The 19,447-nt window shown below is 38.5% G+C and overlaps 1 protein-coding gene across 6 annotated transcripts in view; it reads left to right on the top strand.

Annotated features, from left to right (window-relative positions):
• The window catches only part of MYOM1 (myomesin 1), a 78,053-nt gene that overhangs the window by 31,206 nt on the left and 27,400 nt on the right, over positions 1-19,447 (top strand). For 2 of the 6 annotated variants that reach the window (XM_014266841.3, XM_074549175.1), the window contains exons 13-25: positions 1,205-1,261; positions 1,634-1,758; positions 3,364-3,547; positions 4,559-4,733; positions 6,970-7,091; positions 8,007-8,333; positions 9,861-10,057; positions 10,809-10,935; positions 11,657-11,841; positions 12,569-12,683; positions 17,150-17,306; positions 18,185-18,291; positions 18,402-18,446. In XM_014266841.3, coding sequence (XP_014122316.2) covers positions 1,205-1,261; positions 1,634-1,758; positions 3,364-3,547; positions 4,559-4,733; positions 6,970-7,091; positions 8,007-8,333; positions 9,861-10,057; positions 10,809-10,935; positions 11,657-11,841; positions 12,569-12,683; positions 17,150-17,306; positions 18,185-18,291; positions 18,402-18,446 — 1,923 coding nt within the window. The remainder of the gene's footprint in view (positions 1-1,204; positions 1,262-1,633; positions 1,759-3,363; positions 3,548-4,558; positions 4,734-6,969; positions 7,092-8,006; positions 8,334-9,860; positions 10,058-10,808; positions 10,936-11,656; positions 11,842-12,568; positions 12,684-17,149; positions 17,307-18,184; positions 18,292-18,401; positions 18,447-19,447) is intronic. The other 4 variants (XM_074549192.1, XM_074549196.1, XM_074549171.1 and 1 more) reach the window with 3 other exon arrangements.

Raw genomic sequence — 19,447 nt, forward strand, 5'->3', positions numbered from 1 at the left:
ATCAGAGTGACACCAGGACAGCCCAACAGATCCCAGGCTCTCTGCTTCAAGGTTAGCATTTTACAAGTCAAGGATATTTCTCCTGTGGCCTCACAATGTCTCAGACATTTTCCTTCCAAACACAGCCCTCTATGCATATGGCACAATCATATGCCTAAAATAAATTTCTACTTCTATTCAAAATCTATTTCTACATGTTTCTGAAGTTTTACAATTTAAAATGGTCCAATGTGAAGGTAGCATTGTACACAAAGCTACGGTGCTCCCATAGCTTGTATGAGCTACTCTGTGTAGTGCTGCAGCCAGATGATCTAGGTTTCTATTCCAGATAAAACAAAAGGCCAGAGGAAAGAGACTTGGCACTGCCAAGAAACATTGCACTCAGGCAGACACGTGAAACCCTGCCTGGGGAGGGCAGAGGGCTCTTCTTCTCAATGGGCAGCATGGAAGCTGTCACAGCAGATGAAGTCTGGGTTTGGTGGCCTATTTCTTCTGTATCTCCTCCTCTCATCCCTCATAGTTTTTGTCCCCACCTGCTTTTTCTCTTCTTTCATCTCCAAATCAGATCAGCCAATGTAAGGTGAACAACGTGGAGGTGGAGAACAGTGTTTGCAAAATTTATCTCTGAAAGTGCACTGACCTGGTTGAGAGCTGCATAACTGCAATAGTGTGATAACATATTGGCTGCTCAGAGAGACACCCAAATTTATCAAGTGGACATGCTGAGCCAGGCTGAGCTGTTACTGTTTGTGACTGTGACCCATGATTTACAAGCTGGTAATATGAGAGAAAGTGGTTAAAAAAGAGACAAGATGCAGCTTGCAGGAATTTGGCTGTTCCTTTAATAAGTGAACTGTTAAACCAAAGGAATAGAGGATGGAAAATAAAGCTAAAACTAATTCTCTGAAAATTATGAGCTGAGTGAACCAAATACCTCTGCTTGTCACCTAGGAGACTTCAGTGACATTTCAGGAAGGAATAGATGTTTCAGTGGATTTTCTAGCTATGCTAAATGCTGAGCTGCTCTCAATATTCAAGCTGGTAAGCCTACAGCTAGCTTGGGTAACTAGCTTGGTACATGAGCAACAGCCACGGCATTAACCAAAAATGGAGCTCATGGGGATCTTGCAATTGTTAGTTTTGAACCAAGAAAGAGTCAGTTTTCTCATTGTTCTCATTGTGTTATCTCTGGCATTTGTTTTAGGTCACCCTTCTGCTCCTTGGACGGGACAGATTATTGTGACTGAGGAAGAACCTGCAGGTAAACAAAGCCCTTTTGCCTACAAATGTCTAATGTGAAGCTGGTTCAGTAATTAGGAAAGCTCTGAGTGAGTTCAATGGACTTGGGCACACACCCAAAGTTGTTGTTCTGAGAGTCACTTGACCTTGAATAACTCAACAACTTTGTTTTTGAGGTGAAGTTTCATTCTTCAGGACCTAACAAAATCATGCCTAGAATTAAAAGAAGGAAATTTAAACATAATATTTTGAAGACTTTTAACTTTCCATTAAAAAAAAAAGATTAAGTGCTGAGGTATATTGATAGTCCTATTTTTAATTATGATGCTAATTCTGAGACAAAACCAGAAGAACTAAATCCAACTTCCCTTTCCTATTCTTCCCTGTCCTTCAGAGGGTGTTGTTCCTGGTCCCCCCACAGACCTCCAAGTTATTGAGGCCACCAAGAACTATGTTGTGCTTAGCTGGAAACCTCCTGGACAGCGGGGCCATGAGGGTATCATGTACTTTGTGGAAAAGGTAAAATTGGGCAAAATCAGGATCATGCTGTGATGATGTTTACATTTGTTTACAGTAGTTTACATTTGTTTTGTCAGCTCTTCTGCACCTTTGGTTAACTCTGATTTCTGAGACTTGCAGATTAGGGCAAGGATAAGAAGTTCATCAAGATAACTGTCAACTGTAGATTAAGATAGACTAGGAATAAAAGGAACATGGGAAATAGGAAAATAGATTAAGAATGTGTCACACCCAGTAATATTCTTCTTGAATTGTGTCATTGACCTACCTGGAGTAGAGAGAACAAAACTCCTTCTATAATGTGAAAACACAGAGCAAAGTCACATGCCTTTATATATATATATATTTTAATGTGTATATATATATATATATATATATATTTATGTATATATATATAATATACACATATGATAGTATATATATATTAAAATAAATTAAATTTGTATAAATGAAGCTTGTCTGGCAGGACAGATTGTTAACATTTTGGATGGAAGCGTTTTGCAAGAGTTTCTTGTCCTCAGCACTTTCTATTCCAGCTGCCTTTTCATGTTTATCCTCTCCATTAGCATTACATTTGCTCCACCAACTCAGCAAAGATCACATAATTTCTGTTCTGATCTACTTGAACAGAATCAGTTTTAATTTCAGTTTTAATTCTTAATTAATTTTTCAGAGTCAGTTTTCATTTCACCTGCTTTCCTGAGGTATATTTGCATGGCTGCTAGCCTAGAAAATTCTTCTCACCATCACCCTTCCTTCTAGCATCTCTTGGCTCATAAACTTTTCTATCAATGTTTTTTCCTATCAGTCTAGAGGCGTCATCAAGGGAGACATAAATATCTTCCCATTATGTGTTTTCCATCTCTCATACAAAATCTGGTCTAAATAAATGAGTTTCACTTAGCAACAGCCTTGGAGAGGGTGAATATATGAATTTTATAAGAAAGATTTTTAATAATCAATTGCATGCTGAGTACTCAGCACTAATGTCACATAGTCACATGAGAATTTGAATCCCTCAGAAACCAGAACCATTTACTTGAAATTATACTTAATGTAAATCAAAGCAAAAACTTAATCACTAATATTAGTGGTATAAGTGATCATGATCCAACCACGGAAGTAAAAATGATTCACAAATTAATTGCAAATGTTAATTTTTTTTCTGGAAAATGAGGGTCAAATCATTATTAATTCTGAAAGACACCCCAAAACCACCAAGAGTGCCACAAGAGCATCTAGAAGCAAAGAGGTAATGTTCGGGTTTTGCTCTTAGCATAATGCTGAATATCTGTAAAACTTATTTTGAAAGTGATCCAGACTCGGTGCAGTTAATAACATCACTTCCTTGCAGTGGAGAGGGTTTAGCTCTGGTATATTAAAACCAGTAAACTTTTATGTATGTTTTCTGGAGAAAGTGAACATCTGGCAGATTAATAAGCTTTGAAATATGCTCCTTCTGTGGAAAGCCCCAAAGAAGGGATGTGCCTCCCTGTTTCCCACAGCAGACATGAATTTGGTGGTCCAGGGAAAAAGCCTTGTTGTGTGAGATGCTCAGCCTTCAGATGCTTCTGTTCTAAACGTGGTTTCTGGGTTTGAATGCAGTGCGTTGCTGGCACAGAGGACTGGCAGAGGGTGAACACTGAGATCCCTGTGAAGTCCCCTCGCTTTGCAGTTTTTGATTTGTCTGAAGGCAAATCCTACTGCTTCCGAGTTCGCTGCTGCAATTCAGCTGGGATTGGTGAACCCTCAGAAGCAACTGAAGCCACTGTAGTGGATGACAAACTCGGTAAGCTGTGGTCGAGTGTATTAAATTTCCTCCATGATAACTTTCCAGTTTGTGATGTAATTGTTTTGTCTGCAGGCAGGTAGCTGCCCAGAAAATAATTCAAGTGTATGAAAAGCAGTCAGTGATTTATTCCCTTTAGCTAAAATAATTTTTGTTTGGGTTGTTCAACCTTTAATGTAGTCAAATGACAGATGCAAGGCAAGGAAATTAAGCTGCAAGTAATGATGCCAAGAACTGCAAAGACTGCAAATAGCAAAAGAAAATGAAAACTCAAGGAAGTACAAAAATGTTTTGTTTTACTTAGAGTCTTTTTTGAAAATAAGCCCAGACATCAGCAGAGTCTAACCTTCCTTGTTTGCCAAATTAAACAAAAGTGAAAAATTTAATACTTACATTGAAAGCAGAGACTATTTTCACTGGAAGAGAAGCCAAGATGTTCAATACAGAAAGTCATCAGTAGCTACACCTACATCACCAATTTGCTTCCAAACAGCAATGCAGATTTCAATCCAATTCCTAAATGATCTCTGTTCACTTCATATTGACTTCTCAGAGCATTTGGATGCCCATGGAATACATTTTTTAAGGAGAGCAAGACATCTCTTCTTAAAAAAAAACTATAGATACCCTTTGCTATTTAACAGAAGCCTTGGTTTCTGGCTTTTCCTATGGGCTGCACAAGATCTTCAAAGTGCACCTAGCACATTTTCTCTTATAGAAAGCTCCAAATCACATCTCTGGTGCAAATATTCATTACAAGGGGATAAACTAAACATGATTTTAAGGAAATACACTGAATCCTAGGCAATACAGAAATGAGGAACCCCGCCACCAAATGCTTGAGCCTACTGATCCTGTCTTGATAAATTACTGAATTTAAATCAGAGCATTTTTTTAAAGATTAAATCTGTACTAGTCATGCTAGTATAATCAAGAATAGAATTTCATGCTTATTTTATTTATAAGTTTTAACTGGCAGGCCACTAATTTATTTCTGCTTCTCTCCCACAGATATTCCCAAAGCTCCTGGCCGAATTATGCCAACTAGGAATACAGATACTTCAGTTGTTGTCACTTGGACAGAGCCCCCAGATGCCAAGGAGCTGGTTGGGTACTACATTGAGTCTAGTGTGGAAGGATCTGGTCGTTGGGAGCCATGTAACAACAATCCAGTGAAGGGCACAAGGTAATTTAACCTCAAACCATGGAATTTATGGTCACCAATGTCTGATTTACTGGGTATGTGTGCTTTCCAGCCATTAGTAGTAGTAGAGCTAATCTCTCTGTGGTAGGCAGCAGGCTGGAATCCCTCTTGCATGTGAAGATCCTAAGTTGTAAAAGTACAGTGAGTTTTTTCCAAAGAGAAATTATAATCAACCTTATATTAGAAACAATTAGTCAAGAGAGAAGAAATGTGGACATTGCTAATGAAGGAAAGAGAAACAGCTTGCTACTTCTAGCTATTGTACAGCCTGGGAGCTTGATGAAAAGCAGAACAATGAGGAATGTCTGAAGTTACAAATGTGGAGAACTAAGCTGCATAATGTTTGGAAGCAAAGTGGTTTATTTTGGAAGACTGCTCTAAACATTTCTGGGCTGTGTATCTGGACTATCAGGAGGACATGTGGACTAAACATCCCAGTAAAAATATTACTGTCTGACTGCTCTTTTACTTGTAATCATCAAGAAATTAATTAGCACTCTTAAATATTGGGTACAAACCCACATTTCTTACCAATATGAAGCTTGGTCTCCAGTCAGAAAAAAAAATCAAGACTTAAAACTTCCTGAGTTGAGTTAGTTCCTGAGATAAATCAGGTTTGGTTTTGTTTGAATAAGTATGTAATCTTCAGAGTCTGAAACAGTAAGTGCAGAACTTTTTCCTCAAGGGGATTGATGCCAATACAGAAGTAATTCCTGCTTGTTATGACTGATTCTGCTTATTTGTACTTGCTATCCATGACAACCCTTATTACAATAAGTCAAACTCAGCTAAATACTCCTGGACCATCTTTGCTGTTTAGAAGGGCATTGTAAATGCTTAGTATATCAGAAGTACCTAAAACCTCACTTGATTGAACACAGACACAACAATGTCCTTTATATTCTTTAGTGCATTTGTATTGTATTTATATTTATGTGCGCCATTATTACACCCTTTCATATCTATTTCTATGAGTTATATCACAGTTATATTGAAAGTGGGTGAAGTTTCATGCTCTCTGCTTGTTTTAAAATATATGTGACCTTTCACCACTGTAGAAATAAAAATATTGTTCTGAGTTACTATATACTGTGATACAAGTACACTGCATAGGTTTCTATCACTGCATTTTTAATCAGTGTGATATAATATATGATGCAGTCAGGCACAGGCTGTCTGTCAACTCTTGGTTTTTCTGGTTAGGTCAATCTTAAAGCATTCTCTGTGGTTCATAGCCTGCCTTATGCAATATATTTTGATCTTTTGAAATTCTGCACACATCCTGGTGAAAGCAAATGTTTGGAAAAGTCTGCTAGAATGGGTAGGGAAAATTCCACTTTGAAAATTTTGATTCATGGTTTCTTTTTCTTACTCCAAAATAAAACTTTGATTTTGTTTTCCACATTGTAGTTGCTTCATATGCCATTTCATGAGATAAGCATTGGTAGTGCAATTATTACTACATTAGAAAGTAGAACAAAATCAAAGTAACATGGAATAAAATACACTTGTGAAAAATAAATGGGATTTTAAACAAAAAAAATTTAATTTCCATACCACAATCTATTCCTAAATAAAGGATTCCTGTCTTCAGAAATTTTGTGTTTTCTGAATGGATGCCAGAGAAAATTTATGAGCGTTTTGTTTATGTGACAGTTAGATGAGCAAGTAAATGTCTTCAAATAAAAGAATTTCTCTGACTTGGATTGTTGTGATGTATTGAAGCAAGGAAGTGAAGAACAAAAATAATTTATCTCCTATACAATGCCCTGTAATTTTTTTGAACTCTGCAATTTTTCATTTATGATTGGAGGGATTTATGGGAACCTGTGCCTTTTAATTGTGTCATGAAAATATCCCACAAGAAGCAAATATAGACCTTACCTGTGCAGCTTTTCACATTTTTTTACTAGGAAGTATGGATTTTATACACAGACAGAAGTAAAGTAGACCCTGGGGTAACACAGAAACTTGTGTAGTCTCAAAGAAGGAAAGAGTGTTGAAATAGCGTTTCTTAAAAGAGATGAGTTTAGACTTTGTTGTGTGAATGAGGTGCCCAGATTTTGCATTCTCTGACCTTCATATTAGTGACTGGGGTCATGGTTTGTCCTTGGTTTTTAGACACCAGAATAAATATCATGGAAGAAATGCTTTCTCTTCCCCCTTAAAACTTTTCTCTATAATATTTTCTAAGTATTCCTTGACTGGTTTGTTTTAGATTCGTTTGCCATGGGCTCAGCACTGGTGAGAAGTACATTTTCAGAGTCAGAGCTGTTAATGCAGCAGGACTCAGTGAATTTTCACAGGAATCAGAGCCTATAGAGGTGAAAGCAGCCATTGGTAAGTTATTTTCCATTGCCCCTTTCAATGGTAATTAATTAAGTAAATATGTTCTCAGCAATTATTAGTTACTAATTAATTGCTTTGTTTCACAAGGTTGTCCACAAATAATTTACCCATAGATCCTATAGTCTCACAGACATGGTTTCACACTCACTGCCCTCTTGTAGACTGTTCACCTTCACCATCCAGTTTTCTTCAGGTGCTTCTTTTGAACCACTGTATGAGAGCACTGCCAAGTTCACTTAATAGGTATCCTGGAAAATGGGAATGTCACTGATTCTGTAATCTGGTATATCACCTCTAATCCACACCATCCTATATAGAGTCAGTTCCTAAGAAATTTGTTTCCATGACTAAACCTAATAGTGCAATGTGTTGTCTGTAAAACCTTCTATAACCCTTTGTGTTCTCCCTTTGCTGATGGATTGTTTCTGTTTGCCACTGCCTGAACTAATCCATAAAGATTAATGAGATCACTGGACTAGAATGAATTGTATGTCTGCAGCACCCTCACTCTTATTTGTATTGAAGCTGCATACCTCTCAACCTTAGAGCAGAGACATGTGGCCTAGGGCAATTTTGTGAGATCATCTTCATAGGAACAGAAACGTGACCTGGAAGATCTAAAACTAAAATAACTGAAGTAAAGTAATACTATTAACTTTACAATTTTTTTCTGCTCTGAATACCAGACATTATTTAAAAATGCATTATTTATGAACAGGCTGAGAGGTATTCTATGCATTTCAAATTTTCTCAAATTCAAGCTTAACATTTTGTGCATAAACACAATGACTTGTCATACTTCAGCTGTATTGTTCATTGCATGCATTTCTTAACTCTGTTGCCTAAATGAAGAAAAAGGAATGTGTTCTAAATCCAAATGTCTTTGCTGTTTTCTGGCAATTTTAGGGGGAGGATTGCTTCATGGTGTGTGTCCTGAACTGAGTGGTAAAGCTGCTGGACTAACAGACCACACTACCAGCTGGGAAGGCATGCATGAGGCCTCCCAGCCTATCTTTGACACAGATGCTTTGCTAAAATGCAATGCTAAATTTAATAGAGAGACACTGCCCAGTAGCTGTGGCAAACTGGGGAGTACAGGAGACAGTAACACAAGAGGAGTGGTTGAGGACGCTGTCACATCTGCACCACAAAAAGTTGCTGCTAAGCAGGCAAGTAAGTCTCGACCAGGGGATCTTTTGACAGTGGAAAAAGTTACAAAGAAGAAAGATACAGGTGAGAATTAATGAAATAAATAGATTTTGCTGCTTTGGTTGGTCCACTTCAGACTGATGTAACTTCTGTTCAACTGTGCCACAAGTGGACGTGCTCTGCAGTGATGCATCTTCTATCAAACCTATTAATTATGCCCTCAACTGTCCATTAAGATCATTATGCATGTAATAGTATTGGAGATCACTTTACAAACTTAGTGGTTAATGAAAGTGAAACAAATCAATATGGTTAGTAACTTAATGCCTTGTTTGACTGCATATTAATGTATCTAAGGTGATATATTATTTGTAAGTCATTTCAGTAATTTGTTAGGAATCTGGTTACCTGGTTCTCTGGGTTGTATATGTAGGAAGGAAACAAAATCTGTTTATGACGGTAAGCATGAAAATCTGTGTTCTGTTAGGAAATATGAAAATTCTTTGTGGATTTTAGCCTAAGCTACATCTTACCTGCTGACGCACTGTGCTAATGAATGTTGTGTTCTATCTCTGACTAATAGTGATACATAAGGAGGAATGTATAGATATGTGCACAAAATCATGTTTTAAATTTCAGTGCCTAAACACCCATTTTGCCCAAGATATGTGGGGCTTAAATATCGTTTGACTCCTGATATCTGGCTAGGGAACAAAACTCGTCCTTAGGCCTCTGAAGTGAGACACCTGGGCCTAGCTGACACCAATGCAAAACATTACACACAAAAGGAAACATATACGATGTGGATTTTCCATCCAAAGTATGACTTCAAGGGCACAAGTAAGGCTTTTCACTGATATGCTACATAATGGATGTGGGCAAGCATTTTCCTACTAGATACAGGAGAAATATAAGAAAGTGGTTTGGAATGAAGTGAATTATTTCTGTATTGTTTAAAAAAATCTAAGAAGGAGGACTATGCCACATATTTTTTAATGTAAGTTCCAGTAACAGACATGTTCCTTCTCTGGTCATACTGCAGTGCCTATGATCACTCTGCCTCCCATTAAGGTAAGACCACATGATGGGTGCAATGATAAGATTTGCACAGTATATAAATTTAAAAGAAAAAAAGAAACACATAAAGGCAATTCTTGAGAGGAAAGAATGTGAGACTATTTTTTTTTGAAAAAGGAAACTACAATAAATATTGTGTTGTGAAAAGGGGTTTGCTTTCTGCAAAAGAAAACAAATCATTGCATCTCCAATTTTTTTGCTTTTCCTGCAATGCTAGTTTTAGTTCCTCATTCTTCACGGAGTGAAGTGAGTCCTGATCACTTGCATCAGAGCTGCAATTGCAACACATTCTTTTGCTATGTATTAGCCTGCTTTTCAAAAACAGGAGATCCTAAAAACTAATTCCTATGCAGTTTGGACTTTGGTTTGTGGAAGCTTTCATCGTGCATTTCTTATTCCAGCTCCAGAAGCTTCCCTTGAGCACATAAATATTGTCCTAATTAGGAAAAGCAGGGTAGGAGCTGCCTGAACACGGTAAGTGAAAGCAAGCCTGAGACTCTGCCTCCTACTCACGTGTTATTGACACCACAACAGCTGCTCCATCCCCACCTTACGACATCGTGGTGCTCGAGAGTGTCCGTGACTCGATGGTGCTGGGATGGAAACAGCCCGAAGCCATTGGTGGAACTGAGATCACCGGCTACTACGTGAACTATAGGGAAGTGGTGGATGGAGTTCCTGGGAAATGGAAGGAGGCCAACATTAAGGCTGTTGCTGACAGGGCATACAGGGTAAGAGGTTAACTCCAGTTGTTGCTGGGGGAGCAGGCAGTGTTTTCAAATCACATCTCAAAGATGGGTTGGGATGAACTATGATTCAGTGGACAGATAACTGTTCAGAGGGTTTGAATTCCATGATGGTAAATTTATTTAGCCCTATTAAACTTTTCTACAAAATTGTTTGTACACTTATTTGTTAGTCTGGAACCATTTGTCATCTGTTAATTCACTGATATAGTCTGATATTTTGTAAGTAGGCCCTCACAATAAATGGAATTCCTACTGGTTTGGTGGACATATTCCAGTATTTGCTAGTGTTAAAACCAGCTCTGTGCCAGCTGGTTTTTGTGATCAGTTCTTGACCCAATTCAGAGACAACCTCGTTGAGCTGCTTTAGAAATGAAAAGCAATGCCAGGACTGAGTTTCACCTCACTGTGAGGCCAACTCTTGCCTTAAGTGAACTTGCTCCATACCACGAGACAGACTAAGATGATTGTTGAACAATACCTTGTTTCCTCCCTAGCTTCCAAAGTGCCTATCAATAGGAAAAGGGGGTTGCAATTTGAGTATGCTAAGATCACTCATGTGTGCTCCATCACTCATGAGAGGAAAAGCCAAGATAATGATCATGTTAAGATGTCAATAATGCTTCCATCTTCAGGCACACTTAAAAGCATGCTCATCTTTTCAACAATTATTATTGTGACTTTCTTCTGAAGTCCTAATCCAAAGTTAATAAGTACCATGTTATTGATCCTGCAGATTGAAAACCTGAAGGAAAACATGGTGTACCAGTTCCAGGTGGCTGCTGCTAACCTGGCAGGGGTTGGGGCACCCTCCAAACCCAGCAAGTCCTTCAAGTGTGAAGAGTGGACCATTGCTGTGCCTGGTAGGATACCAAGTGGGACACAGCCCAGGGGTGCTCTGGGTCTGATTATCTACTGCAGGCATTTTGCAGTGGATTCAGTGGGACACTGAAGTTCATGGCCAGGCTTGAATCGCCAGCAGTTTGATTTCGTACCATTACAGTGATAATCCCTATTTAATTAGTAGCATTTTACAAGCAGCTTCTTTAGTTTTCTTTATCTTTCCTTCTTTGTTCCTCTACTGTGTCTGGCACGTTGCTTTCTAGTTTAAGTACTAGACATAAATACCTGTCTAAGGTACAAGGCAAAGAAGAATGGGACCTTGTAATCCTTGTCTAAATGTAAATCACTACAAGGCCAGATCCCTGACCTTTTAGCATTCATTGAAATTAATGAAAACAACCTCTGCTGACTTCAGTGGACTTTAGACCAGTCCTTGAAGCAGCACATTAGCTTAATAATTAACTTATTTCCCAGAGTTTGGGTATTATTTGTCCATTTTCTAAGCTCATGAATATTTGATCAAGATACCAATCTTAACCAATTAGATTGTGTTTTGGGTTACTCTTTTTAATTGGCATGGGCTGTATTTTGTACATTGGGTCTAGGTATGATATAGAGGAGCTAAATGTTATATAAGTTCTGTGTGCTGTTCTGGGTTCTGTCTGGTTTTGGTTCTAGAGTCTTATGCACTGGTTCCTTTGGGATTTATTTTGACACCACACCCCAACTTTTACATTTCAGGGCCACCCCATGATGTCAAATGCACAGAAGTTAGGAAAGACTCTCTGGTGTTACTGTGGAAGGAACCAGTTTATTCTGGTCGTACTCCCGTAGTTGGTTATTATGTTGATATGAAGGAAACTGAAGCAAAGGAGGAACGCTGGAGAAGTGTCAATGAGAAGCCCCTTCAAAAGAAATACTTGAAGGTAAATTGCTGAAGATTCAAATACTGGCATAGCAGCATAACCTTGGGGAAGTCAGTTTTGACTGCATCATCCTGCACTGATCACGGCTCCACTTACTCAGTAGGCCATATTATACATAATTTTATGGAATGACTTTGAAATGAGTGATCAGCAGTATCACAGTTCTAGAGAAAAGCCTGAAGTAGGTTTGCTATTTTTATACTTTTCAGAATATTTGAAAGACAAGTAATTTTAAAGTGTGATCCTTTCATATATGTTTTATAGGAGTATCCCCAGGTGACACAATTTCAGTATAATTCTTCAAGTCACTGCAATTAACTCTGTACTATTAAATTCTTTCTTGTTTCTAAATAGGTGTGGCTGGCACTTATTACCCTGATGATTTCATTTTTCAAAGCCAGCATTTATGTGCAGTAAAAGACGATGATGTTTCAGAGGTCAATGCACAGGAGTTAAAAACATCCTGTTCCAAAACTAGTCCTCCTTTTGCTAAGAAATCAATGACAGCAATGATGCTGCCTGAACATTAACTATGCACACAAGGAAGGAGCAAGTCACACAGATTAGTCATGTCACTCTGGAGCTGAATATAAAAAAAAAAGAAAACTGGAAAAGAAACAAAACAAGAAAGGAAATAGAATTGTCAGATACCCAGACTGATCTTAATAAGTGTGAAATTAAAATCAGGGTTTTGCAACACACCACTATTTATATTTGGTTTCTCCAGATTGGTGGCCTGACACAAGGTGTGAGCTACGTGTTTCGTGTGCGGGCAGCAAACCAGGCTGGCGTTGGGAAGCCATCAGATGTCACAGATGCTGTCATAGCAGAAACACGACCAGGTTCGTTAGAAAGACTTCTTCCTTGTCATCATATTTACACAGGTTCCTGTTTGTGCAATGTGTTTACCTGTAGGCTACATGCCAGGAATCTGATCTTTCTCAGGTCAAGCTTTTTTATGAAGTAAGATATGAGCTGAGGGCCATATCTTGAGTTCACTGTCTGGTATGTTTTTAGGTCAGAACAGATTTTCTTATCGTAACTACAGGTTCAGGAATATAAAGATGCAGTAAAATTGTAAGATTTGCATGTCTCTACAGGTAGGTGCATAAGTAGAGGACCAAGTAAGATCAGCTCAACAAAACAATATTACAGATGTAAATTTGCCTTTCCTGCATTAAACCAGTTTTTTATGCTTTACCATTCTCCTTTTCTTATGTAATGTGGAAAGGATAAAAGAAAACATATTTTTTTCTCTTGGTCTTTGAAATAAAGGCTTTAAAAGCACAGTGAAGTCATTGTGAAGATCACTTTCAGTAGTGCAGTTCTTTGTTGGAAGAATCCTTGAAGGCAGGCTCCACTGTGTCTGTAAGATCAGCAAGAAACACAGGAACCAGTGCAAAGGCAGCATCTCCATACCTGGAACTTCAGAAAACCTCTGGGCTTTATTTAGCTGTACAAGTAACAGAGGTGACTGGTCAGAGACAACACTTTTTTGTCACCAAGCCCCCAACAGAAAACCCAACATGGACTTGTGGCTTCCTCATCTATATACTATTGTAGAAGTGCAGGGTCCTACAAGGTGCAAAAATGAAATCCCAGACATTTTAAACAAATCTAGTATAAGGTTAGTATGATGTAAGAAGGTACAGGGGTACAACTCCACCTGGATCCATCATACACCCTCTTCTCCTCTGACAATTCCCTTCCTACACCTGCAGACTTCATTTCCCTGGGATCCTTTCCCAGCTTCTGACCCCTAGGTTAATTTTTACATCCTCTTGCTCAGCTCTCATGCGTGCCCAATCCTTATGACCAGGGCAGCAAAAATTCTAACAAGTATTGAGTTAGACCTCAGTGAGGCTGTAAGTCAAAAAAAGCCTGAAAAAGGAGGTCTGAAGCTGGGGGTGTAAAAGAACTGGAAAGCTCAGACTAGGGAGGCTGGGGTGTCTGTGACTGCTATTGAGCTGGGATGGGGAAAAGAGATTGGAAGGAGCAGATGGTCAGTTGAAAGCATGTAAGATTGAGATACAAGGACAAAAACAAGCTAAGTAATTGTATGAATAAGAAGGGTTTGAAACAGGAACTTTGAAAAATATAGGAAACATAATTTCAGATCTATAAGCTGCTGAAGCACCAGGGCTGTTTCTATCACCTGCAAGGGGAGTAAGGCAAACCTTAAAAATTTATTCCTGAAAACAGCTATATGCAGCAGCCACTTCTAATAAGAGAATTAAGCCACTATTAAGACTAAATTTTTGGCTTTGTTAATCCATTTTCATTGAGGGTCAATATCTGTGCATCATACTTCTGATAAAACATTGTGGTGGTAACACTCTTCAAGTGTCCTAAATAAAGGATTGACCATGTTACTACAACTGAGAAAAAATACAAACAGACTCTTGTGAAGATGACCAAAAAGGCCAAAAAAATTGTACAGTGTTCACTCAAAAGATGTGAATTTGAGCAGAACATTTGGTTTACAGACCTCACCATTACAGAAGGAGACTTCATAGGTATGACATCTGAGGGATCACCAGAAAGTGAGGATTTAGCCCAGTGAACACTCAGGGAAACTGAAAATTACTTACGTGTACAAATCTACTTGACCCATATTTTGAGCTGAGATCTGCTGATACAGAATCCACCAAACTAAGCTTCTTAGAGGTATTAAGAAAAGACAAAAACTTATTTAAAATAATTATTTCATAAAACAGCCTCCTGAGCAGGCTTCCACCTTTTCTCACTCTAACCACAAAAATGTTGAGAAAAATCACACCATTTTTTTAAAATTACCACAAATATTTTGGTGCTGCACTCTGAATCATGCATCTATTACCATCTTGGATGGAGACATATAATATTGTCAGGTCTCTCTAGAAAGTTCCTGCTGGAATGCTGCTTTTGGTGAATGTGTATAATTACAAGACAGCTGAGATTTCTAATCAAATAATGCAAGTAAATAATAACCTGAATGAAAATACCTGCTTTCATACAAAATTGCCAGCTGTCTTTATCCAAAGAAATGTGTAAATATAACTATTCAATATTTTGCATCCACTTTCTTTTCAATGAAAACCATGTTTAATTTGTACAGTTATCTTCTAAAATTAAATGAAGAATCCTAACCATGTAAACTAATACCAATCCAGACTACTTTTGATCTTTGGCTTCAGACAAAATCACTTTAGCATATGCAGATCTCACAGGAAACAAGAAAAATCTAAGAGCAGACTGCAACTCTTGTATTGCTGCCCTTAGTCCTTGTTTATGTTGATACAAAGCAAAATTAGATTATGAGCTTGGATCAGCCACTTGAGAAGGGCCTGAACCTCAGAAAATGAGGAAACTGTCCCATTCAACTTCTCTAGCTGGCTGTATTCAAAATGATACCATTACCTCTAGCGTGTGGAAGATGTCTGCTTTGTGTTCTGTTATTTCTTTCCTTTCAATGCAACAAAATGCTTAGATAAATGGAGATGTGATATGGCATGTAAGTATTTTATTTCTTACTGTGACTCTAAGAGGAGCTCTGGATGATATGTTGAAACCACCAAGCTCTCTAGAGGAGGGAAATTAGGACTGTTAGTACAATGGCTGCTTCTTTGGCTCCACTTTGCAGGATAGGTGGAGTGAGTTCTTCAAATGTGGTCTGTAATTTAGACAATTTTTTTACTCATAGAAATATTAGAGGTAAATTCCATCATCACTTCTGAAAATAAATGCTATACATTGTTACCACAATGAAAATGCTTTGAAACGAATGTAGAAGATTCTATTGTTCAAATTACCCTTATGGCTGTAATTCTTTCCATGTCACATAAAGTGCCATCAAAAGATTAATGGGCTAATGACCTAGAAGAAGCTAAACACTAATGAAATTTCAAGTGATGAATTTTGCATGTAATAAATTAAATTATAACGAAAAATTGCAAATATATTGTTGCCTAGTAAAATATTTGTAGGTCTCAGACATCATTTATCACATATTGGTACTTAATGTGCTTCGCTACTGCAAGGGCTGGTACATAACAGTACCAAAATGGGAATATTAATCTCATCTTTCATTAAATGCTTATGGCAAAGTGTGAAGACTGAGAAAGCTGTGTGTACACAGATTGTCATGACAGGAGCTGCTTGCAGTGCTGGAAAAGACATGCATAGTTTTGGGACGATGAAACACAGAAATCTCCTACTATGCTTGAGGGTCACTAAGAATTATGCTGAAAATAAAGCATTCAATCTCAGTGTCAGGAATAAGGCTCTTGTCTTTGAAGTACAATACGTTGTGGAGAAAGTGTGTCATTAGTATTCTGGGCAGCCCAGAATTGTCTTAGCCCAAGTAACAGGACATGAGTGCCCTATTCAGATGCGAGATCCAGCTCAGAGCTATTCAGAAAAGAAGGCTGGATGTCCTCCAGCCCCTCTCAGTGCACATGCTCTCCCTGACATTCTCAGACAAGTTGTTGAAATGAACATTAATGCCACAGATGACAAGTTCACTGGGTTGCCCAAATCCCAGATGAAATTCCCTCAGCTCCCCTGGGGTGTGAGGGAGCAGAATTGAGGTGCCTTCAGGTTGCTGACCCAGGATTCACCCCCAAGGCCTTTCAAAGTACAAACTGGGTCACCTTATCCAGCTCAGTGACTGAAGGCTCTGGCAAGACTGGGTGGGTGACTTAAGCAGCTAATTGCAAATATTCACTCCCTTTGTGGGCCCAGGATTAATGGTGCAGACGGCATCAGGGCTGGGTGCCAAGCACAGCAATTAAACCAACCTCCCTGAGCAAAGCCAGTGTCACCAAAAATGGGCCTCAGTCACAAATGTGTGCTGCTGGGATAACTTGACTGCTTCCTCTTCTTCACCTCTTCAAATGCTCACATTTGCATGTTATTCCCTGTATAGCACTTACCCTATTAGAGAATAGGAAATCCATGCTGTATAATGAAAACTCTAACTACTGCTTACCATGGAAAATATTGCTATTTAATAGCTCAGACATTTAGTGGATTTAGAGTCTTGATTTCTTTACCCCTTTCAGGCTTTTTCATAGCAAATACTGCAACTCTTGTGTATGCTTAGATTCACGCAAGTAAATCAGATGATTTATGATGTGTTTTAACCTGTGGATTAGAAAAAGAATTATTCTTGTAAATCAAAGACCAGGGATATCAATGAGTGCAGCAATTTATGTTCCAGCTGAGAAAATGGCAAAGATCTGCTTAATCCGCTCTCTGAATGATATCTATGGAAATTTGTTTGCTGAATTCTCTGAGAAACTGGAATTGCCTTGTTCTGCTCTTTAAGGAACCAAGGAAGTGGTGGTTGATGTAGACGACAATGGAGTAATTTCCTTGAACTTTGAATGTGATCAGATGTCTCCGGACTCTAAGTTCATTTGGTCCAAGAATTATGAACCAATTGAGGATGATTCTCGACTGAACATCGATACCAAAGGCGGAAAGTAAGACCCTCAGGGGTAGCAATAGTCTTGTATTTGAGAGATCTAGACTGTCACAGAAATCCATCCTTTTAATGTATGACCTCAGGAAGAGTTAAAACTGTCTCTGTTACTTGATGGTTACTTCCTGAGAATGCTGTTCTCCAGTAAATCCATACCCAGACCATTTGGCAATTGTAGCTTGCACAGAATGAGTCAGACCTCCTCTGTAGGCACTTTGGTGATGTTTAGGCATGGGGAGAGAAAATCTGAGCCCTGTCACCTTATAACTTCTCAGTCAAGACAGATGATGATGATGACGATGATTATTATTATTCCTATTATTTTAAATCTCCAAATAATAAAATTATCTGGTTTCTTTAAAATGCTTTTGCCCTGTAACGCAGCTGTAATCTTCGGAACTGCTGCAGTAAGCAAGGCTTTCGTATGTCAGCATCACCATGGCCTGATTTGGTAACTTGTATAACATCTCCAAGCCTACTCTGTTTCTTCAGGCTTTTCCCAGAGGAAGACAAGGAGGATGCACAGGTTCAGCCCATGAAGGGCCTGTGTGCTCTCCTAGAAGCCATATTGAAAGAAACAGTGGCCCACCACAGTCATGGTGCTGCCATATGGAATCTGAGTTGACCTGTATCTACATTATCCTTCCAGGGTGATCAAAGCCTTGACAACATGCTTTTTTTGTTTTGGTGCCATCACCATTTACCACACGTGGTAGGACTTACTCTGATTTATAGCTGACAGAGCCAAAGATTTGTCTGTTCAGTCAGAGCAAAAGCTAACACAAGGCTAATCATATCTGGTAATACAGACAGAAAGTAGGGGCTTGGTTCAGATGGATTTTACCTTTTCATCATAATTGGTTTTTTTCCCCCTTATAGGTCTAAACTTTCCTTTAAGAATCTTGGAGAAGATGATTTGGGAATTTACTCTTGTATTGTCACAGACACTGATGGAGTTTCATCAAGCTACACAATTGATGAGGAAGGTAGACACAATGCCTACTAAACATGCCTAGTTTGCTTTCACATCTGCTGTCTCTCAGATCCAAAAGGCATTCACACACCTCATATTACTTCTTTTTTATGTCTTTTGCAGAAATGAAACGCCTGCTTGCTCTGAGCCATGAACGGCAGTTCCCAAGTAAGTGAATCAGTCATGTCTGTAGGGGAGAGCTTTGCGTGCAGTGGGGTATCACAAGCCTGATCTAGTTCAGGATGTCCCTGCTCATAGCAGGGGGCCTGGACTAGCTGACCTTTGGAGCTTCCTTCCAGCCCAAACCATTCTGTGAGTCTATGGTTACAAACCTCCTGCCACCATCAGGTAAGGAGGCCACTATAGTAATTTCAAGTGAAAGTGGATTTGGATTGAAAAATTTAAATTCTTTTTTTTCTGTCCCTCTTTCAGTACATTTGTATATTATTGATGTTCTTCCCAAACTATTGCAGGCTATTGGTCTATAAAATAAGTCTGTATAACAGCTGGAAAATAACTATCATACTGACTTTGCTTCTTCTGCAGAACAGGCTTTAATACTTATTCAGCATGCTTGACCTGATTTGAAAACCAGAATTTGAAAGATTCTCTAATTTTACTCCAACCGAAGTTAACATAAGTTAAATTTAAGGTTAACAAATTTGGCAAGTGTAGTAAATTCAGCTGTAACGATCTATATATACAGAATTTTCCTGCTGAAATTCATTCTCTCCCTCTTTCCTGGAACATTTGACAAAATTTGAACATGCTTTCTACACTTGAGATGATATTTTTGTCATTTCCACAGACATTTATGATATCCTGGTAATAGCACAATTTGGTTATTTTTATTGGAATATTACTTGAGTAAAGGAGGGAGAAATAATATTGGATTCCATAATGAATCTTAAAGCACACAACAAGATGAGACCTAAACCTGGTCTAATCTCCCACTATATTATCTTCTTTTTCATTCCAGGCACTAAAACTCTTGCCTGCATTTTAAAATCTTCAGCTTAGTGCATGCACTGCTGGCACTTCTTCCAGCTCAGCCCACATTGCACCTCTCAGCCCAGCCAATCCTTAGCTACAGAAATGGCCTTTTTGCCTACATCATCTCTCTCATTTCCTTCTTCGTCTTTTTCTCATTGGCTCTACTCTTCTCAGCA

The sequence above is a fragment of the Zonotrichia albicollis genome, chromosome 1, assembly GCF_047830755.1.
Source record: "Zonotrichia albicollis isolate bZonAlb1 chromosome 1, bZonAlb1.hap1, whole genome shotgun sequence".
NCBI lineage: Eukaryota > Metazoa > Chordata > Aves > Passeriformes > Passerellidae > Zonotrichia > Zonotrichia albicollis.